General features: G+C 28.5%; 1 protein-coding gene across 5 annotated transcripts in view; it reads right to left on the bottom strand.

Moving 5' to 3' along the window:
• LOC148301885 (3',5'-cyclic-AMP phosphodiesterase-like) overlaps positions 1-25178 on the bottom strand; it is a 272811-nt gene that overhangs the window by 48998 nt on the left and 198635 nt on the right. For all 5 annotated transcript variants that reach the window (XM_088272552.1, XM_088272550.1, XM_088272551.1 and 2 more), the window contains 3 exons: positions 23490-23591; positions 21474-21538; positions 19312-19424 (listed from right to left, as the gene is read on the bottom strand). In XM_088272552.1, coding sequence (XP_088128678.1) covers positions 19312-19424; positions 21474-21538; positions 23490-23591 — 280 coding nt within the window. The remainder of the gene's footprint in view (positions 1-19311; positions 19425-21473; positions 21539-23489; positions 23592-25178) is intronic.

Here is a 25178-nt window from a genome sequence, read left to right as displayed (position 1 = left end):
CAACATTTACCAATTCTACCCATGATTAAAAACCATACTATTCACATTTTTAAACTCCTTGATATACCATTTTGATTATGTCGTGACACAATACATGAAGTACCTACACAACAGCCATATATGTTGTTCTAAGAAAGCTTTTATTTAGCAGAGACCCTTTATTTGTATGCAAGATCCAAACCCCGGATTTTATTAACATACTGAGAAACAATGATTTTCAATTTCTTTTTACGTAGCTTATTAATTGATTGTTGACTTGTTATTTTATTTACATTTTGGGTTTGTCCAAATACATATGTACTTATTTACAAATCTAGATTTTCTCCACTTGGGAGTTATTTTTACATTTTTAAATAAAAAAAGATTTTTTAAGAGAGACTTTATACTTTACCCCTAACATATAGCATTTGTGTCATACAATGATCGAGATAGCGCTATTTAAGTTAAAATGATAAGTTTTATGAGATGAAACCTACGTTTTAACTCTACGTATAAATTGATTTGTCGTACGCTTTAAATTATCTATTTAAATAAAAATCTTTTGATTCGTTTCCAAGTAAAATTGGATTGTAAAATCAGAACGTGTACCTATCTTATTACCTTTGTCTCTTTTGGTAGATTTTAATTCCGAAATTTGTAGATTGTTCCATGGATCGTCACTATTTGAATATTAAATCACATTTCCATCGGAGCAATAATAAAAAAAAATTGAATTAAAGTTCTCAGAGTAAAAAAGAAAATAATATTGCAAAGACACGTTTGGTAATTTAAGAAATCAATTTACAAACAATTTCCAATTTTAAGTTAAAGATAATGTTAATTCGTTTTGGAACATACAAATCCCTCAGAGTCACTCGGATTAAGATAAAAGGATATTCCACAGTAGGCAAAATTGAACCAGGCCATGTGTTCAGTTTTATTAAATTACTGCTGGCATTTGTAGATAATAATAATAAAATAATAAAACCCTTATCCGCACCCCAATGGTGCATAGGGCACTGCGTCATATAAACGCAATGTTATCTTGATCGTTTTACACATGAAGGAAAGGTGATCAGCCCTCCGCTTCAGGTACCAGTCCAGGGTAATATTGAATAAATATGACAGTGAAAAAATCACTTTTATTTATTTTACCCCCCTTGGGAATCGAACCCGGGACCTCCAGAATGGTAGCCGAGCGTGCTGACCATTACACTACGGAGGCGGACACAAGGCTAAGCATATATATAATGTTGGTTATTACTAACATGTAATTTGGTATGGTTAATATTTATACATTTATATATATATATATATATATATATATATATATATATATATATATATATATATATATATATATATATATATATATATATATATATATATATATATATATATATATATATATATATATATATATATATATATATATATATATATATATATATATATATATATATATATATATATATATATATATATATATATATATATATATATATATATATATGTATATATATATAAATATGGATATTGTATATAAATGGCAGCCTTCAAAAGTAATTGGGAGTGCGTTAAGGACTCGCAGGGTCCGCATTTAACAGCACGAAGGCTGTCTGGAGATCGGATTTTTGCTTGGTGAAGACAAAAGGTCACCTAAACAATGCCTGCATTGCTCCTGTACTATAAAACGGCTATGAAACATGGCACCTTACAAGGGCCCAGAGCAGCCGTGTACTTAACTTTGAGAATAGGCGTCTGCGGAGAATTTTAGGCGTGCGGTGGTTTGACTTTGTTGAGAATGAAGAGATAAGGCGTAGGCCGCAGCAAATCTTGGTCACAACTGTCGTTAGTAAAAGGCGATTCAGTTGGCTTGGCCATGTACTCCGCATGCCTCCCGAGAGCCTTAATCAAGCTTGCCTCTTTTACAAAGCATCAGGTTCGCACCACCCAGGACGACCACTGGTGACAATTTGCAGGTAGTTCTCGTCAGAACTTCGGGACGCAGATCTGACTTGGGAGGATTTTATTACTGGATTTTATTACATTTTATTACTTGGATATTTAAAAAAGCAGTTAAACATATAAACTGTAGCAATATTTTTTAAAGAGAAGGTAAAAGTCAGTCGTAATGTTTTAATAATTTTAATAAAAAAATATGCGGATAATTTTTTGGAAGAATGAACCATTTTACAATATTTTGTTTATAGTTTAGTCACGTAGTACGAAAAATATCCATAATTTATTCATAAATGATATTCAAAGGTTAATGTGAATGTTGACTTAGCAAAAACTGTTTTTCATTACTCTTCGGTTGATACCAGTTTAATTATGTGCCACGTACCTTATAAAAGGATGAAAAACTGTAAATCCTGTGAAATCGTATTTAAGTATTTAAAGTGTAATAATTGAATACATTAGGACAAAAACCAAACATGTCGCTAATCCCATTTTGACAGGAGATTATAGTTAGACTAAATATTTTTTACGCCTTTTTTGAGGGTCATTTTTAACACTTGAGATTTATTAAAAAAATATATATTTGTAGAACGTTTGTGTGCAATCGTAGACAAGGAATTTAAAGAAAACATTAAAAAAGGGATATTAGCTGTTTTTGTCCCAAAATCTTCTAGTCATATGTAAATACATGTAAAAATATGCAACAGGATGTATTATAAGTTTTACCTACTTATAGACGATTTATGTACAGCTAGGAGTCATGAGCACATATATTTATCCACGTTCTTGTATTTACTTACAACAAACATATAACACGACCTCGACATTGAAATGTACTATGTATGTACATATGTACACAAAGTGAGAGAGTTAAGAATATACCTGTACATTTTATGATTCACGTACCAGTTAAAACCCATTACATAAAATATTTGACGCGAAAACACTACAGCTGAAAAATTAGAGGAAATTATGGATGAGCTACGCATAATAATAGCCGTTGTTAGTATGAAATTAAAAGGTAATTAGTAAACCCCACCTTCAGTTTATAAGATTAAAATGAATGCAACTTTCAAAAAAACATTTAAGAAATCTCTTTTTTTCGATTGCCGATATTAACGGGCAACAATGAAAAATAAACCAAATTTGGCAAAAAATTGGTATAAACGATTCGTAAATTCGCGCTCTTGCCAGTTGCAGAAACAATATAAAATTCTGGTAGCGTTGAGATTAAAAAAAGTCGTTTGATGTTTTGAAATATTTCAATCGTTCCCAGCTTTGAAGAGAAAATTTCGAGATTATTCCACTTAAAGCTGACAAAAGATTGTTAGAACTCTTAAATCTTAAAAAAATATTTCATTAAAAATAAGATTCCAACAATATTTTTTTTCGAATCTATGTTTATTGATTTGTTACTTATATCCTTTAATACTGGGCAATCGATGTATTTTTTAAAGCACCATTTTAACAAAATATCTTCTCAAGAACGCTTACCATTTTTACATGTACCTACTTTTCGGAACTTACTTATGCGTTTAAAATAAAAAAAAATACAAATTTACCCAAATTATGCAAATTTGTATACTATAAAGTTATGTATGTTTGCGTATTTTGAAAACGTGACGACGGAACACCTATCAAAATGAGTTTTTCTCAAACCAAACGCGAATTTTTAGATTCACGAGTATACCGTATTTACAATCCATGTACTTATTTATAATGCTTTGTATTAAAACAGTTTGATGGTCGGACATATTGGAAGTTTCTGAGTTATACGTTTCAGCGGCTTCTATATTAGATAATCATAAAAGCAGGCAATATTTATATCTATGGTCTCCACGTGAAATATTAAATTGAAATTCCAACTGTATCTTTACAAATATTTTTTTAAATGCAGGTAGGTACTCAATTCGCCCTTCATACTAGGCCATCTCGAGTTGGGCGTTTTCTGTTATTTAATTTCTCTTAGCTGTACCGTACAGTGCGTACGCTGTTTCTCGCATCCCCCACTAGGCGTGGCGAGCTTCTTTCAGTCTTTCTCGAGGCATTACGACCACTCGAGAACACCCTCCACTCGACGGCGGATATAGCCCTGAGGCACTTCAAGGTTTATGAACCTCCAAATTTAAAAAAAAATCTTTAGAAATCTGAAGGGTCAAAGAAGCGATCACGAGCGAAACTCTCGAGCAAACTTTAGGATATTGTAATGGATTAATTTATAATTAAAGTCTTATTCTGTAAATACCACTATTTCTAAAAATATAGTGTGACACGTGTTTCGATGCATTCCGCATCATTTTCAAACACTTTGTGTGAAGCCAAGTCAAAATTTTAGATAAGTATCCTTGGGACTTTGATTTATTGAATTCTCCTTTTGCTATCCCATAGTATCACTTACCACTATTTTTCCTCCAATTCCTTTCCCGCGCAGCAGTTATATCCTTTACCCTGAGCTACTTGACTTGCGTCACCGGCATTCTATCGAACATATTCTACCACAATAAATAAGAAACAGATGTGCCCTGCTTGAGCCAATCTTGATAGAGTTGACACCGCGTCGATCTGATACAGTTTCCGATATAGGTCGGAATAAGATGACAGTTTTAATTAATAGGTAGGTACCTAGTCTATTTTACATTTAAAGCAATTTTTACTATCACAAGTTGAAATAACGGTAGTGTGTTACTTTTGAAAAGTCATAATTAAGATAAATTGCGTGGTCCAAATGATTTTGCATCGTTTATAAGCAATGTTATCTTGACCGTTAAATAAACGAAGAGAAGGTGATCAGCCTTACGCTTTAGGTAGGTACTAGTGCAGGATAACATGAAATAAATATAGGAGTGAAAAAATACTTATTTATATTTATTTCTACCTTCCTGGTAATACTAAACGGGATTCCCGCACGGTAGTCAAACGCGCTGACGCACTACGGAGGAAAATATATATTTACGTGGTTAAAATATGACTGCGTGGTGAATTACGTTGAGTAGAGAAATACCTTTAATGATATTACTGAAAGTACGGAATTCAATTAGGCTTAAACATGTTATGGTGAAACAAACATAGAAACAAATTAGACATAAACAAAAAAAAAACAACAACAAAAATGGTCATTTTTTTTATACCACGAAATTATATTACATTAACAATCATAAAAATATACTAAACCAGATGCTCATGCGCTGGCATACATTATAATTGTCGTAGAGTTGACTGTTTTTTTGTTAAATCGGCATATTTGGAGTAAACAATTTTTTTCTATGCGTATGAAAAATTGAAATTAAATATGATGTTTTTAGTTTTAATTAAAAACATATTTTATAGGTAGATAAAGGATACTTATAAATGACCAATATATTAAAGTAAACAAATGGCTAGCACGTTTTGCTAGGTCAAGAGCTAAGTCGGTTTGTTTGAGGTCAAGTTTTTACATAGGGTTCTGTGTGTGAAACTTGTGGGTTTCGTCACAACTCGCTAAGAAAACCTCCCTTCATATAACAGTTTTGTCATACGGTAAAGTAGAAAAATCAATACAAACTTTGTTTGATAAGTAATGATTTCATTTTAAAAAAATATTGTTTTTGTGAAAATAAATCAAGGGATGTATTATTTTTTATTTGAACTATAGGAATAGTTGATGGCTGCATCCAAACAACGTTGCATAAAATTAACAAGGTGTTGACCTGATCGAATATATAAAGGCAAAATTACCAGTCTTGCTCTCTAGACCTGAGAGAGGAAAGGGAATATACTACTGCTATGAAAAGAGGAAAAAACAGAAGGTTAAAGTGAATGATATATGAAATTGTTTCAATGGTCGCTGTTGCATATTCGTACTCAGAAAAGCTTGTGTAACTAAAACACTATTTATGCGTGCGAGTCCATTAAGATCTTTTAATGCGCTTTAAGAGATGTATTACATGCTATAAATATTTTAAATACTTGTGTTAATTTAGTGGATACGTACAATATTATGAATTTTGACTTTCGGAATAATATTAAGTACCTTATGTATAGAAAATAGGTTTACGTAAACAATAAACGAAAACAATACATACTTCACTATAATAGACATGGTATAGTTAGAAATTTAGCTCAAATATAAATATGAATATCTTCGATATGGGGTTTGGAGCACTCAAAACAAGATTACTCAGTTTTCCGAAAACCGTTTCTAAAGTTCTGAACGCATGAAACCTAATGTGGTGAAATTACAAACCTTTCATCGGGTAAAGGTCTCCACGGGAGGGTGGGCGCTTAGCGTTCTCGTGGACCAACTAAATATAAACCTATACCCTCCGAAAGCCTTCATCTTGATCGACGCAAAATAGCTCGAAAGGTGCAATAGGGCGGAGATAATTATTAAACTAAATTCAATATTATAATTATTATTATGCCACAAGTAATCCAGTTAGTGCAGTATTCTATTATTCAGGTTATAATATGGATGAAGAAAATAGTCAATAGGGTAATGAATCGTTTACCGTTCTTAACAAGGATAATCGCATTTGGAGCAGGATTATCTCGAAATGTTTCCTTTTCGATATTGTGCAACTGAATGATTATAATATGTATAATATTAAAATAGGGGTATTGGAGGGCCCATACAGACCTTGGACCCTACAATATCTACATAGTATTGTGTATTTTGTAAAAATCGTTATTTTTTAATGAAAATTTTAATCGATCGCACAATTTGATGTAAATACACAATTTACGAAAATCTGTACAAGTACAGGTAAACAGATAGAGGTTGTTAAACTTAATATGAAAATGAAAATGATTTTACAAACAAAATTAATAATGATCAAAATATTTACTATATAACAATAATATTTTCATTATAAATGGCTAATGGCTATATATTAAACACGTTACAATATGCATCTGTGTTACACGATTCTCGCAAATTTTGAAAGTTACCTTAATCTATTGTTATCAAATTATCTGTCAAAAGTTCACCACATTTTGTCGCTCACGTAAATATTTATGGTAAATGTCTTTTTTGCATATTTCAACTTAAGAAGAGATTTATTGATATTTTTTATAATGTCAAGATTCAAGGGTCAAGATTTCATAATGATTTTTGATTTGTTTCAATGTTAGTAATTATAATAATCAACGGAAAAATTAAGATCCTGTTGATTTTTTGAAAAATCTCAGTGAATGTTGATATAAAAATTGTGCGATTTGCTGAAGAGGAGCAAACAAGGCATATTTTAATGAATATTCGTTCCGCCTCCTCTTTGTGGAGTTTATAAATCAACAACTCTCGCGAGATTCCGTGAAACGGTGTGCCTTTAGGAAAATTCCGAGCCTTTGAGACGATAATTTAATAGGCAAACTGACTATTAAAAACGGTGAAGGCTGTATTTTTATTATCTTATAAATGAATGGTGAACACTGAACCGATCGCGACGAGAGCTTACTGTTCAGATTACATTTATCCGTACTTCCAGAGACAAACTCACATCTCTGACTGGAGATACGTGAGTTATGAATAAACTAGTAATTTTTTTTAGATGTTATTATTTTTCACTCTACATACTTATTATTAAATAAATAATCTGTTGATATGGAAAAACTATAAGATAAACTTTTCATTAACATTTCATATTCGGAATAATACACGAAATGCAAATCATAAGAATTGATAATTAGATTAAGCTTGTCGTCAAAACATGTATCTTATATGTGGCAAGTTAATTTTTGACATTTGAAAAGTCTAACTTCTTAAAAATATTTATTTAATGTACGCAACAATGAATATTTTTAGTAAGGACACAGATGCTGGATTTAGCAATTGTTATCAACAGTTAAATATTAATTACACAAAAAGTTATTCGCAGCTTCTGAGATATGAGTAATCAAAGAATTGTGTTATTTTTTTATTTAATATATATTTTTTCGCAAAACATTGCTTTTACTTGAATTGGGCATCCAAGTTAACTCTTACCACTCTGTAGACCAGACATTCTGGCCCGTATGATTCTAGTAGGCAGCTCCGTGGGCCACAATGTCTGGCCCGGCGCAGGTATAACTTTAATCATTGATTTCTCTATCACCCAAGTATATTCTACAAAAAAATATTTTAGACAAATGCGGTTAATTATCGCAACATATTGAATAAACCAACATTTATTTAATAAAACTTTCCATGACTTAAATATAATCTAGGAAAAAATAGGTTATCATTTTGGGTGATAGAATGTTACTGAACTAATATTTTATTGGAATAGTCAGTCGTTATCCTTCATTTATGATGGTTCTCCAAGGATACTCCCACTTTTTGTGACCATATTTCTTTGTGGAGCTATTATACTTCAAAATTTTGTGATATTAGTGTTAAAATAACAGAAATTGCACTTAATGTGTTTATAAAAAATATTTTATAGTTAATCCGCCATGGAAAACGATGAAAGTTACACTTTCAAGTTCAGTTATAAAAATAAATGGTCATACGGATTGCCAGACAGAGTATCCCAAAATTAGGGAACCAAAATATTTATATTAATAGTAGAAAAACGTCACATTTTTTTGATCAGAGTAGCTGATCAGTTATGGGAAAAATGGTCACAGTAGAAAAGGTTAACGTCAAAATGTAAATATGTACGTGTAGATCTATTTAAAGAAGGACAAAGTAATTGAAAGCTGAATTATATATCCGATGTTTATCACAAACCTTGCCTTTTCAAAGCACTAGATTGATTTGACATTAGTTAAATCAGTGTCTAGGTTACATTTTCAGTATATAACAATGTTTCAATGCATTTTTTCTCCATAAAATAACCTTGTTAACAATAATACAGTATTCATAATGGATATTCATGATGAGACCTTAATAACAGATCGCGTTTTATAATGCTCATTCATAGAAAAATAAACGAGACAAAGAGAAAACCAAACACGTAATTTTTAAGTTAATAATAAAATAAAAATAATTACTCAATGTGTCCATACAAAAAAATCAGCTTTAGATTTTTTAGTACTTATATATGTGCAATCAATACAGAAACTTTTATTCGAGAGGCTTGTATGAAGACGAAAAAATAGACCGGGACAGAAAACACAAATTATATATAAAAAATACCCGAATAACTGAAAATAAGACTTTCAATTGGAATCGAACCCACGTCGCCATTGTCGAAGTCGAGCTACACCCAATACCGCCACAGCACCTGCCATTCAATTGGTGATTATATTACCAATTGAAAGACAGGTGCTATTGGTAGCATTTTAATGAATTGAATTGGTAACATTGAATGACAGGTGCTATTGGTGAAGGTACATCAAAATTTTTACCGTCCAAAATTTTTTAAACACTGCACTCACTGAAAATATTATTTGTGCGAATAGATAACATTCTGAATAGGCGGAATGTACAAATTTGCCTTATTTCAAAATATAGATTAAGATTTGATGATTTATTTGTTACCCTGGAAAGAGATCTGATGCCTTTTTTAGAATCTACGAACATTAAACGATTAAATCAAATGATCTAAAAGCTAATAGATAGATAAACATACAAAACAACTTACCAAAGTAATGTTTAAGTGTACTTTAAACTGTATGTAAGTTAACATAATAGCCCCAGAAAATTTACCGAAAATTTGCGACAGCATTATGAGCAAAATACTCGCACGTGATTGAATGAATATTATTATTCGTTATTTCCAAAGTCCACACTCTAGTAGATGGTCGGCGTCAATTAATAGATTCATTCATTGCATGATTTGTCTACACATTGCTGATCAGAGATTGAAGAGATATTTTCAAGGATAGAGAACTGTACGATGATTGAATCCGCACAATGGTGATCGTCGATTATGCTACTTATAGTTACTTACTGAAAGCAAAACGCGTGACAGACTCTAGTATAATTAATCTATATAATTTTAACCTGTTTACAAAATTTATTTAGTATCGTACAAAAATAAACCATCTAACTTATTGTTTTTCTTTTAAAAAAAAAAGTTTAATAAATAAAAGTAGAGATATTGTGAAAATACTGAAATTTCAATCTTGAATTAATTACAATAATTAAAGAAAACACTTCGTTTTTTACCACTTGAGTTTAATTATAGACTACATGTTTCAGAAGCTAAACTTCCATCATTCAGGTCTGTATAATAACTAAAATATAAAATATAAAATTGTTCTATAAATAAGGATAGGGGAAAGTAAGGGGAAGGGGTTAGTCAAGGAACGGAGTTTGAAAACAAAGGAAAAATTGAAAGCAATGGCGAAGAATTTTGAAACAATATATTATTTAATAAATTATTATTAGAATTCAGGTTTTTTTGTATTTCTAAATTTTCAAGATAATTCATAATTTGGCCTTTATATGGAACAAGGTGTAATAATTTTAATTTATGGGAGTGAAATGAGTGATTAGTATCTATTATATGATTTGCAAATTCCGAAAAATAATTACTAACAAGACCGCTTTGATGTTCTTTAATTCTAATCTTTAAATTTCTCGCAGTTTGGCCAATATATTTTCTATCACAATCTCCACACGAAATTTCATAAACACCACTTTTTTGTAATAAATCAATTTTAGATTTTGAGTTATCGAGGATTTTATGTAAATTATTATTTGTATAATATGCAGGTTGGATATGGGAGGGTAAGATTTTCGAAATATTTTTAGTTATTGAACCCGTATATAAAATTTTTCGCCAAGATTTATTTTTTATTGAATCATTATTAGGTGCTGAATATATGTATTTTTTGGTAAAATTATTTTTAATTATATTTTTTAACATTTTATCTATTAGCGCGCTATTATACCCGTTGTTTTTTGCTATTAGTTTAATTGTGTTTAATTCACGATTATAATTTGAGTTAGTGAGGGGGATATTAATTAGTCTATTTAATAATGAATGAATTAATTATATAAGTATCAAAATGACAATTGTTGATAAAATAATTTATTCAATTGAAATGTAATTTTTATTTAGATTATTAACTAAAATAATAAATATCAAATATTTATCAAATGATATAGATAAATATTTGTGATATATGTGATATCCGCAAATATTCTATATACTTATCTCTAATTTCAGAAAAGCCTAAGGGGCTTATGTTCTAATATATAAATCCAGATGTGGTTGAATGTAAGTCGTTAGGGTCGAATCTAATAACTTTGACTCAAAGTCTACAAAACTAACAACGAGAATTGACTATCGTGAATAACGCATACAATAGAAAATAATATACCTCCATGCAAATGTACCTACGTACTTTCACGAATAATCTCAGAACAAAGACAATATGAAACACGATAAAAATATTGCACCTGCAATACTGCAATCTATCTCTTTTTGTGAATGTCTTTGTTTCAGGAACATTATTTGTAATATAGGATATGTGTTTGTTACTGATAAATAATGATTAAGGTATTTGTATAACAGAACATAAGCTTCATCGTACCTACTCATTGTATCCAATGTAAAAAAATATCATAAAATATATTTTGTTTCGTAATTCCCCGAGAAGTAAGCAAACGCGATTTCCATAAGGGTAAAGCTTGAAAAAAATGTTGTTTAAAAAGAACCAACAAGTAGATGTAAAAAATTCAAGCAAAAATCAAAATAAGATATGAAGATAAACTTGACAAGAACGCTCGAAGGTCTGTGAATAGAGAGCTGAGGGAAGACCGGTCCGAATCCTAGAAACTAGATCAAATAATACCTTCTCTATCCTGGCCCGGCGCTGTTTGTAGGGAAATTTTTGCCTTGTCCAAAAAAATTTACGAGGCTGACAAACAAACAAATATATACTTTTAGATTCCATAGACAAACAAAAAACATTTATACACTCAGACCAGACACTGAATTATTATCCCTTCGGATAAAATATCAATATTATGATCACCCAGCCAACCGAACGCTAGGTCCATATAAAAAAAGTTCAGACACCCATAGTAAAAAAAAGAGGTTTGATGGTCATACAACCTGGTAGTTATGATATTAAAATTAATATCATGGCGCAGATGTAATAGTGCCTTATATCTAAATAATCAGTAATGTATACATACATCAAACATTGATTATTTAAAATAAAGGCATAATATAAAAAAAAATCCTAATTAAAGACATAGCCGGAATAAAACAAGTCACCTTCAAATATATTGATTAATTGACAGTAACAGGCAAGTGATCATATATATATATATATATATATATATATATATATATATATATATATATATATATATATATATATATATATATATATATATATATATATATATATATATATATATATATATATATATATATATATATATATATATATATATATATATAAATATATAAATATATATATAAATATATATAAATATATATATATAGATATATATATATATATATATATATATATATATATATATATATATATATATATATATATATATATATATATATATATATATATATATATATATATATATATATATATATATATATATATATATATATATATATATATATATATATATATATATATATATATATATATATATATATATATATATATATATATATATATATATATATATATATATATATATATATATATATATATATATATATATATATATATATATATATATATATATATATATATATATATATATATATATATATATATATATATATATATATATATATATATATATATATATATATATATATATATATATATATATATATATATATATATATATATATATATATATATATATATATATATATATATATATATATATATATATATATATATATATATATATATATATATATATATATATATATATATATATATATATATATATATATATATATATATATATATATATATATATATATATATATATATATATATATATATATATAAATAGATACATTTATATACACATAGAAACCAATGTGAAATCTTATTGATTTCTTTAACATAATTATCATTTTTTATATTCCTTTTCTATAAAACAAAGTAGGTAGTGAGCTTTGTTCAAGAAACAAAAAACACGTTTTCCTTAAGAAACGCTACTGAAAGAAACAATTTAGTTGACAGGTCTTCGTTTTTGAAATAACCCAACGCATGAAAGGAATGACCCACATACGATCTCCTCTAAAGGCAGCAATTGAAAGGAGTTAAATTGGTAACAACATAGAAAGATACAAATTAATCCATTATAATAATTTAAATTACTTACCCTTGTTAAGTCGATTATGAACAAAACCTACTAAAAACGAGAAAAAGTAGGTATAAAATAGTTCTTGTCTTGTTACAAGTTAGTATTATAAATTATTTGTGTATTTTAAATTGATGATATATTAAATGTTTCTATGTGGAGTAAATTTAAATGAAAAAATTGTATTACAATTGATTTTTGTGCTCCGCTATCGAAAGATTATAATTGTAGCTGGATGCTAGCGCTGGCCTGTTTTATATTTTTAAAAATGTTTTTTATTTATTTAATATTTTTCATTAACGTAATAAAAATACTTTATTGGTACACTTCCATTTAATTATAGGCCATATTGCGCCTTCACCCAAAGAAGGGTACCTTAAAAATGATAAACTGTTTGCGTTTGCGTTTCAATTTATAAAAAATAGATGCACGTAATATAAATTTGGATATAAAACTTATTTACAAGTAATATAATATATAATATAATATATATTATATATTAATATAATAAATTGATGATGATCAATTAAATATTCCAGATATTTCAGTTGAAATGTATATTTTCAGTAATTTTTCGGTTATTCCAAACTTAGAAGCTGTTTTCTTTCTAATTCAAAATATTATTATTTCTTACATTTTTCCTTATTTACGGACATTCTTGGATGTTGGAAGACATCATATTTCATCCCAATTAAGAGATTTTCCGCTATCAATCAAAGGGTAATAATGTACGAGCAATATTGCTCTTAACTACAGACTCCGATTCCTTTTAAGTACGTAAATCATTTGTAATATGTACCTACCAACAGTCAAACCTTGATTTTGCCTTACACGATTTAACAGATGAAATTTCCCTTCGCATATTTTATTTTTTTACAATCCATACTATTTAAAATAATTTTAGAGGGGTCGCATGTCAAATTACATAAAAGTAATCTCACTAATAGTTAAACAGTTTGTTTACAATATTATAAATGTTTTTTTTTTAAGATGAGGGAATTTTAAAAGGGTTTGGGTCTAGAAAAGCAACAAGGATTTATTATTTGACCTGAATTGAATGTGGAGTCCATGCAGTGCTAATAAAAGGACAAACTACACTTAATATAGTAGTATCGCAAACGTGTAAAATGGTCATATCTATGGTTATTTGGGATAAAAAGGGTATCCCGATACAACGTTTCTAGGAGAAGAGCATCAAAAAAATAGTATATTAAATAATTATGCATAATATACTATATGAGTATATAAAACAACCTGTGAAGGAGAAAAGACTAGGAAAACTAACCAAAGGGGTCTTTCTTTGATAAGCCAATGAGCCTGTTAATGTGTTACACACAAAGATGAATTGCAAAAATTAAACCACATTCCTTTTTATCTACATAACCATCTAGCTTTTCAGATTAAAAAATGATGAATTTATTATTATTTTTTTTTTAAGCCAGATTTAGATTTTGATCTATTTTGAGGACAAATAGAAATATAAATTAATTAAACGAAAGATTTGAACAATACTTCAGGGGTATAAATGTTTTTTATTGAAAAATATAACCATGTTTTTAATAAAATATTTACCTTTCTAATGGAATGAAAGGGATTCCACTCCATTTTTCGAAAGCGCTGTTTCTACATCTAATGTATGTAAGTACATATAGACATAAGACATAAGTATGAATTCACAACATAATTTGCTGACACCACAATATTGTATCTTCGTATCACGTTTAACGTTTTCGTTCTAAATTATATCCACCGTATGTTGTAAACGACTTCTTAGTTTGTCAAAGTACTCGAAGGTAATAATACTCTCACAAGTACCTCCAGATATTAAGGCGTATTGCGATGCCTCATATTAAACTCGAAGGCAATTTCACAATTCTCATTGTAAGGAAGAAGATATTCAGCAGGAAATCAAACGGAAATTTGGATTCTATGTAACTTTACGATGCCTTTGTGCTACATACGAGTATGACTACATATTATGTAATATTATTGAATGATAAAAACTTTTGAATGTAATAATATCCATTCCTTGAATAAGGAAGAAATAAATTATTTTTACTGTGTACGTACACATTGGCTTCTTAGCATTAAAACGATATATCGGCAAAAACAACTTTTTAAAAATCAAATTCGGTATGCTATTTTCAAAAAAATAAAATACAAACTTTGTTTTCAACCACTTAATTTTAGTAGCATTTCCAACCGGACGCGACAAGCGTCTTGCATTTTAAGGGATGGATAAAGATGGTTATTAATTTATATTAATGGGGTATCTTAAAAATTGTTTTCGTTTTTGATTAAAAAAAACCTTACTAAATTACCCATTCGTTTATCCCGTTTAATCACTTAATCTAAAAAATTCATCATTTCATTAATTCATTGGGAAATAGTATACTTTTGTTTTTCATGAATATTTTAAGCCAGGTAACGTTTTTTGCGAATTTTATAAAAAAAACATGAGTTAATATAACCGATTTATAACTTAACACACACTATCTGCGGGCGGATTTGCGCTCGTAATAGAGATAAACATCTCTGAAAAGAAGTGATAACATTTAACCATACTGTTAACATGGATATGAGATCAAAAGATGCCGCAAAAGTCATGCGTAAAAATAATTTTCACGCAATTTACGATGAGTCGAGTGAAAAGATAAAATTACCCTTCCCGCCCAACACCAACAGTCGAGTGAAACGGTAAAATTACCCTTCCCGCAGATAGTGTGTTTAATAACTTATGATGTAATTATGGATATCGTTATCTTATTTAATATTATAATAAAAAATCTTATTAGCAATGTTACGAATATGTCTAAATGATAATAATCCTTGTCGCCAAAATGTCTAAAAAGAATAGATTTGATTTGATTCAGATAAGCGAGTGAATAATATAATGTCTGTTTTTATGAGGTCGTTGTTTATTATTTATTTAATGAAATCAACATCACGTGATGACGTGTGCAGTGTATATTCCACAATAATTGACCTAGACTCATTCTGCGATATTAGTAATCAAGCCAATAATAATAAAAAAATTAATTATAAGGTAACAACTACTAAGATAATTAAATTCTACACAGAAACATTTAAAAGAAAATATTGATAAAATTGAGTAAAAAACCGTATTTTACACTTCTAATAAAATTTATTTTACTAATTAAATCAACCTATGACCGATCGTAAGCCCTATAAAAACCCCGACTTCAACATTCTTTTCACATTTTTGTCGAGATAGAAACATAAATGAATTAAACCATTATTATTTTTATGTCATGTTCCTGTTTTAATTTTTTCATTGTATTTCATATGATGTTAAACCCATTTGAACTTTTGAGGCTTGCACACCTATCTCAAGAAAAGGATATAAAAATATTAAAAAGTAATAATAATATAAAAAATCATCATTTAAAAATCAACATTTTTACCAGTGAAACAAATAACAATAATTACTTTAAAAAATAATCTGTAATTATTAACGAAAACGTATGATAGCGTAATAAAATGCTTTTTTTGGTGTTGCGAGATCAAACATTTATTTATTTTGTGAAGATTTACTGAAAAGATCTTCACTTAACTGTCGCTAGCGGTGATTAGCCGGGAAAGGGTCGATATGCCAAGAAGGCACGTATAATGAGAGAACCCGTTTGATTTTCTAGAAGAGATGGAATTGGACATAACCACAAAACGTATACAGCAAGATAGGTTTGCTTTGCGAAATACCTTAGGTACAACCTTTTTTACTTTGATCTCTGTTTATAAATGCAAATATGAAACCGCCGAGCAGATTGGGAAAATCGTACAGCGCGCCGTAGGGTTATTCAAGCTGCAATCATTTGAATATTTTCAAAAATATATGGGTTTTTCCAAGTAAAAACTGGTACAAATTATTATTTTAGTTTAAATTATAATAAATATAGTGGAACCTCTCGTTCGCTAATTCGTTCCAGCATCTTACTCGTTAAGCGAAACATTCGTTAACCGAACCATTTTTTCCCATACAAATCTATGTACGATTATGCGATAGTACGATAATGCGTTCCAGGCCGCAAGAAAATTCAAATTTTCACACATTTTTTTAAAACGTTTATTCAAATAAACTCACTCATTAACTGTTAAGGAGTGTAAGAACTTGGAATATAATATAGATTTGAAACAAAATGTTAATAAACATATGAATTGATGACAATTAATTAATCCCTTTTATTTAGAAAACTGTTTTAAGACGTTTGTTTTTGCCGACGCCTCAAAGTTTGGCAAAACTGTGTCATAGCATTATCATTGAGTAAATTTGCAGCACGAATAGCCACCTCCTTATTAAGGTGATGTTTCTTAATGTACATGCTTTCAGCATTTCTCTTATTGTGCTATAAGATTTTTTGCTCTGCTACTTCTTCCTCCTCCATTAACAAACTCTTCTCTATAATTTCTTTCTGTGAAACACGATGCAACTCTCCAGTGGTCAGCTTTTGGCTGTACTCTTTCACAACAAGCTCTTAAATATCGTTGTTATCTACCTCGAGTCCCATGATATTGGCTAATGACACAATCTCTAAAGTTACTGTTTCAAAATCATATTTGACAACGTTAATGTGGTGAAAAAAGTACTTCCCCTTCCTCTGTTACTCGTTATGCGAAACATCGTTAGTTAAGGGAGCAACTTTTTCACATTTTTTTGTGCGCTATGCGAATTAATCATTATGTGAGGTGCTCGTTATGAGAGGTTTTATATAAGGGAATTCGTTTTACATTTTAAGAAATTTCAACAAACAATGTGAAAAGAATAACTCTGAAAATGTTTTTCGTTAAGCCTGATTGACAGTTTTAGACAGATAAACATGTATTAAACTTAAAAGTGGCCCTGACAACGATGCCAAAAATGTTTTTTTTGGATTAAATCTTAAAAAACTCAAATAAAACGAAAAAACAATCAAAAATTTTAAGTATAAAATGAATTTCTATTTAATCAAGTAGGTAATATTGTAAATACTTAAAAACAAGACATTTATTCGCTGTACCATATACAACATGGATACAACAATATAGAAGGGCTAAATAGCTAGACTCTAAATATAAATTATTATAAAATTAAGCTGCTGATTCAAAAGTAAAGTTATCTATTCAAATGTGGAAATTTCGTGAACAATGCTTCATCAGCACGGAAAAGAGGTGCACAAGTGTATAATACAAAATAAACAAAAGTCTAGATATTCGAGAGAAAAATTTACACAATAAATACTTTAATGATTACCCTCAAATATTTTACTGCCGAGTAATAGTGTTTTTGAATATTATGATTCACCGCGTAATTACGAATCACTTGGCTAACGAGGTAATATTATATTTAAATATTAATGGACAATATTTGCCTCTTCAAAATAAGACGTCAGTGATAAGGTTAATGAGAATGTAAACAGATATCTTAAATTTTACTCAGGTGAATTCATTATCTACATAAATATATTTACGTCAACAAGGTCTTTGCGGTTTTTCATAGCAAACATGCTACTGTAATTTGTATGTTAAATACTACGGTTTCATAACATAAGAGGCGTTTGATGCGTAATTCAAATGTATATTTGATCCTTTACATTTATTTAGTGAGCTAGCACGGTAAGAGTTAGGGTTTATTCAATAATCGCCAAGGCGAATTATCGTCTCGAAAACCAACCGTCGCTAAGGCAAAATTTTACGAATTATTTTTTGAATGGATTCCTAATTCATCCGTAATTGACCCAGAGTGATATCTTTATGACACCCGAATTTGAAAATTGGGCCAAGTAGGAAGAAATTCTGTCAACGCTTATTTTTTTTTATATCTGCTTCGTTTGAATTGTTTAAAACACTTTTTTGATGGAAGATGGAAAAATCAGAATGTTTCTGAACGTAGTGTTAAGTCTTCAATTAAAACCGTGTCGAATAATATTAAATTTTGAACCTTAAAATATGCTTTCCATGAACTCTAATATAGAAGTCAAACTTGGTACATCTGATCACCATATTACTCGTATGATTTTAAAGAGGATACTGGATTAAAAGTTCAGCTCATCTCCCATTGAAGAATATATGGTAAAACATATTCCCGCACCAAGTATAAGAAAATAGTCAAGGCATATATTGATTTGGGAGATTTTGAAGCGGTATGGAATATGAGGTGAATTACTAACCTTGAGGGACGCCATATCTGATACAGATCTATGAGTCTGGATAGCCTCCAGTTGGTCCAGACACCAATCCAACTCTTCCATCGTTTCCAGGGCCAGCTTCATGTAGGCGTCATCTTGGAACATAAAAATTAAAAATTAATATGTTATTCAAACAAACTAACTACTTACTTACTTGCCGAGAGAAAGGAAAAGCAAAATATTAAAACTACGACGTATATATCACGGTAAAGTAAAATTTCTATGTAAAAAAACCTCCCTAAATACTGTATACATACAATGATTTGACAAATATGTCTTTCATTGCGTATTACAAGGTTATGTAATTATTAAAAGCGTTTTGCATTTTATTTATACACAATTATTTTATTTTTTCGTAAACCTGATTGCGACCCTCAGATTAGGAAATAATGATTTCAAATTTTAAGTCTTAAATTCAGATCGGAGATTTCCAATCTTTTAGGAGCTTTGGTTCCCTAAGAGAACTTGCATTTTTTAAGTTGCTTCTCGATGGTGTCGAAGAGTTAAAAAAAATCCCCAAAATATCTTGATAACATTTCTCTTACCTTCCATCATATTTTGTGGTAACTATATTAAAATACAACATAAGACCAGCCAAAAGAAAAGGAAGGCTTCGTGTCGCATAGAGATGTTTAATATATGGCTGTAGGCAAAAGTGGAGGGAACTGGTGTACAAATACGAGCATAGCTCTAAAATGTTAGTAAAACAATCCTCATTTTACACTTCTAAATTTTCTAGTGATATTTTATGGTACAAATACATAAATGCCCTTCTTACCATTTTTAACTCTAGATCGATTCCCAAGCGCCTTTAGTCGCCCACTGGGAGGCAGTAACGCTCATCACTAGTTTAGACTAACTAAACAACTTATGGAATTTTAGGACATCTATATCTCTCCGGATTAACGTAGGTACATAATCTAAGTTCAACAAGCCATATATATATATATATATAATATATATATATATATATATATATATATATATATATATATATATATATATATATATATATATATATATATATATATATATATATATATATATATATATATATATATATATATATATATTTATATATATATATATATATATATATATATATATATATATATATATATATATATATATGTATATATATATATATATATATATATATTATATATATATATATATATATATATATATATATATATATATATATATATATATATATATATATATATATATATATATATGTTGCAATAATTTAAATTTTTAACTTCATTATCATATTTACAATTCTAATCTCAATTCTCGCTGATAATTCATACACACCTAAATCAGATTTGGTTGACGAGGGTCTAGGTAAGTTAAATTCAATTCAAAATTCAATTACATTCTCTAGGATACATTTTATAAATAAAATGTAAATATTAGTATTATACCAAATAATTTAAAACGGTAGTCGAAAGAAAGAAATGAGCTCAATTATTTATTGAAATAATCTGTATGTAATCATCAAACCAAACGAATTCCCATTATTTATCGATTTACTCTTATACGAAATCATGCCAACTTTACTCCAATAAAAAGACACATTTTATGTGCGTAAATAAAATTATAATGAATTCTTTGTTTCATTAACATGACAATCATATAAGTTTATCGTTAATTAGGGAACTAATAATGAAAGAACATCAATCGATTTAGGTACTTAGGTTTATAACTAAACCAGTTGTCCTTTGATTTAAAATATATGTCAGTTGTTATGTCGTATCTCTATTTAATACAGACATTTTCCTTTTGTGATAATTAAAGGGATGATTGACGATTTAAACTTAGATTTTCGGAACTCTGTTTCGATAGCCAACCTCTTGAACAATTTATATTTTCAACTTTACGATTAAAACTGATATAACTAAAGTTGAAGGGTCTTTAATTGAAATTTGTCGAAAATTGAAATTTGCACCAGGACGAGGTTTTTTACACATAATTTTATCTTATAACGAAACATCAACATCAAACCCATAGGAGTTGATATGGTTGCAAAAAGCTACCATTACACCAATATACTTAAAATATAAATTGTATAGTTTAAAAAATTTACTGTTTTTGTAATTAATCAATAACGTTATATTGAATTGCACACTTCTTATATTTACCTCCGGGAGCCAAGTTCCTAGGCTGTGGTGTAGCGGTGGCCGCTGCGCCTGACGATCTACGAGATCTGCAACAGGCATAGCACAATAAAACATTAATTGCCTTACAAAAGGCGCAGACTAATAATTTTACACTATTGTTAATAACAAAATATTATCGTTAGTTTTTGAAATTTATTATGAGCATACCATTATTAGCATATTTACCATCATGATTACATACATAAAACTTTTAAAATAATGAGACTTGGTAGTTGTAAATCCAATAATATACTATTCAAATAATAGAAAGTAATCACGTACCTACATCTTAAGTTAAAAAGATTATTAAATGGTTTTTACATTGAAATGATTGTCATTAAAATACTTTAAAATCAATAAACAAAGTTATGGCTAAACATGATTGATTTTGACAAATTTGCCTCCAAAACTCAAGTGCATCTTATGCTTCAAATTAGTAGTTTTATTGAAAATTCACGCTAGTCTTATAAATTGCCACATATTCGATACCGCGGGAAACTTTTTTCTATCTGGCAACGTTTTATTGATGGAAATCGTACAATTAAAAATAAAGTCCGTCATACTACACCATTTGCAGTGCGGAAAATCACAGAACAATTATGTAATGCAATGTTTTCTAAGAGAAATACCCCCCTCCCTCCAACAAGAATTCCACGAAAGTCCCAAAATTATTTTTTTAATCTGGCTTTGGAATATTATAAAAAAATGGTACAAATGTTATAAAAGAAAATATATAAATAATTAAGGTGCGCCTTATAGTCCTTAGAACGTAGTGTTGAATTTATCAATTCCAAACATCGAATTCCATATCAACAGTGTTATTGAGTACTTCATAAAAATTAATACTTCCAAATTGCTTTTTCCCACTTTAATTTCCCAGAATTTCTAGCCCGCAACTAACATTTTATAAATACTTATGTATTTTTAATAACTCTTAATTATTTTGCTGCTCTACGCAGCTACGATGACTTTTAAATGATTTGAAAAAATTAAAGCCGTCTTAAAGATAAAATGATATTAAATTTTGATTAATTTTAACTGAAAAGTGGTTTCTAATCTTACGACTTATAAGATTATACAATATTAGGGTTTAATTAATTCAACCGTTGGAAAGGGCGGTGCTTAACATTAAAAAAAAATAATTGGTTTTGAAAGCTCTGTGAAGTTTTAGTGTAGGTACTTGATTCGTAATCTTATGGAGTTAAGGGGGCACTTTACATGTAAGGTTATCAGATTCAATCAGCTATTCAAAATGACAATAATGAACAATCGATATTTTTATCTGTTTTTATTGATATGGGAATATAAAAATCTTGGGCTAGCAAAACTTACGAACTGTCATTTGCTGGTTTAAGTAGAAGACTTAAATGGCAATTTTTAGTGTTTAATCAGAATATCACGTCCGTTAAACCTTTTTTTCTACTAATTTCCTTATTTCAACTAAAGATATTACCTTTGAAGTCTGTCTAAAAAATATAAATATTTTTGTCAATAAAGCAAATAATATTGATGTCATAGTAAATGTATTTAAAACTAAATATATTTTGAAATAATCGCATAAATCAGCTAATGATAGATAGCCCTGCAAATTACTATAGCTTCCATGTTCCCAACTCAATAAAATATTGTATATATATATATATATATATATATATATATATATATATATATATATATATATATATATATATATATATATATATATATATATATATATATATATATATATATATATATATATATATATATATATATATATATATATATATATATATATATATATATATATATATATATATATATATATATATATATATATATATATATATATATATATATATATATATATATATATATATATATATATATAAACAAAAAACTATTTTAGCCGATTCTCGTGGTATTTACGAAAATCTCGGGATTGGCCAACGGACAAAATTGAAAAGTGTAAAAAAAAACAAATCGAGTGGAAGATCATTAATGTAAAGTTTTACTTACTTGGCCGTGGGAACATTGGTGAGGTTGAGGAAATTATTTCGAACACTTCTAAGACTAGCTAGCACCTGCGCAAATGGCGTGACGATGAGGTCCTCTCCATGACTGAAAAGTAAAAAGAAAACAATCAATCACATTTTTTTCACCATTTACCGTATTTTGAAATATTAAAATGAGAAATTTGATAGAATAAGTTTTTCAAATATTAAAAAGAATAAAACATAATTCTTTATACTGAAATCGATATATTAAAAACCACATTTCTTCTTGGTTCAACATTGGATGATTATCATATACAATACATAATTCTCGTGGGAAAACAGTAGGTTCAGTACATGCTGGTAATAGAAGTAAAATAATGATCCTGTAAAAGGTATAGGAACATCAAAGGCAAGATAATAAAAGCGTAACAAGAAAGACAATATATAAGGATACAAGAGGCTTTTCTTTTAAAAATATAAGTATAAACTTTCGTTCCAATATAATGAAAAAGAAAAAGGCATATTTATATCATTATTACTCAAAGAAAATAAACCAAATATTAGCTACTTATAATTACTACTTATCATGTTTTGTATATACGTACATACTTTTATGTGGTAGCTATAACCAAAAGGCATTTTTAAATTCGTTACTATAATGGTCAGTATTTGGCAGAGTATTGGATTTGGGTTCATTTTGGTCATAAGGACAGTATCTTGTCCGGCCTTAGCTATTATGTATAAAAAAATAAGGTTGAGGATTACCCTATCTCCAATAAATATTTTGCCTCGCAGCTGGTAAATTTGCTATTAAACTTCGGGACATTTTATAACGGTAACAATTTTATTTGGTGACATTTCACGCTTTAAGAGAGTCAGGCAGTGTTGAGTTGGCATTTCATTCAAAATAATTATTAGACTTTTTATGTGGAAGATAAAAATAAATAAACGATTTTGAAATAACAAAACCTTATTTGATTCATCGAATCTATTTTCATAACGATTCTTATTGAATATTACTTTAATAATCATTTGTTTTTCAAAATAAAAATAAATCCTTGTTTTATTTTTTAAAATTTATTCGTTTTGGGTTTCATAATTCCAACTTTTACCTAAATTACAGTTACGTGACGTGTTAGGAAACCAATATTATAATTCTAATTATAGATATAAAAAAAGCTTAGAGCCTTTTTTAATGGAGCTAAGCAGTCTTATAGCTTCGATATAGCTCTGTCAAACTCTACTCTAAAATGGCATCACCATAGTTTTCTGCATTAGGATCCGTCTCCAGAATGTCAAACTCAGTCAAAACATTTTCTCTCATATAAAGTTGCTTCAACTACTCCTTCCATCGTTTTACGATAATTTCATCATCGAAAAGGAGTTTTCCGTTTTGGTCTTGGATAGCACATTTTATCTGAATCCTTCATGATTTGTAGATTCTAACCTTCTTTGTTTTATATACATATATTTTTTATATTTCTTTTATAAATAGCATATCTTATAAATGCGTATAAGCATTTTTATCATTTAAAAAAAAAAACAAAAAAAGTTGTGTGCATTTTAAATTATTTTCATTTATCCTCCTTTATTTGTTTCACGCATAATTTATAAATTTATATTTATAATCTAAAAACATTCGTATTCCAATATTATTTGATTATCCGAAATGTAATTCTACACAAGTAGAGAATGTCGATAAATAATCTAT

Source organism: Brachycentrus maculatus, unplaced genomic scaffold (assembly GCF_059751285.1).
Source record: "Brachycentrus maculatus isolate JH-2025_06_01 unplaced genomic scaffold, ASM5975128v1 h1tg000508l, whole genome shotgun sequence".
NCBI classification, from domain to species: domain Eukaryota; kingdom Metazoa; phylum Arthropoda; class Insecta; order Trichoptera; family Brachycentridae; genus Brachycentrus; species Brachycentrus maculatus.
The sequence above is the reverse complement of the archived record's forward strand: the minus strand, read 5'-3'. Positions and strand labels throughout refer to the sequence as shown.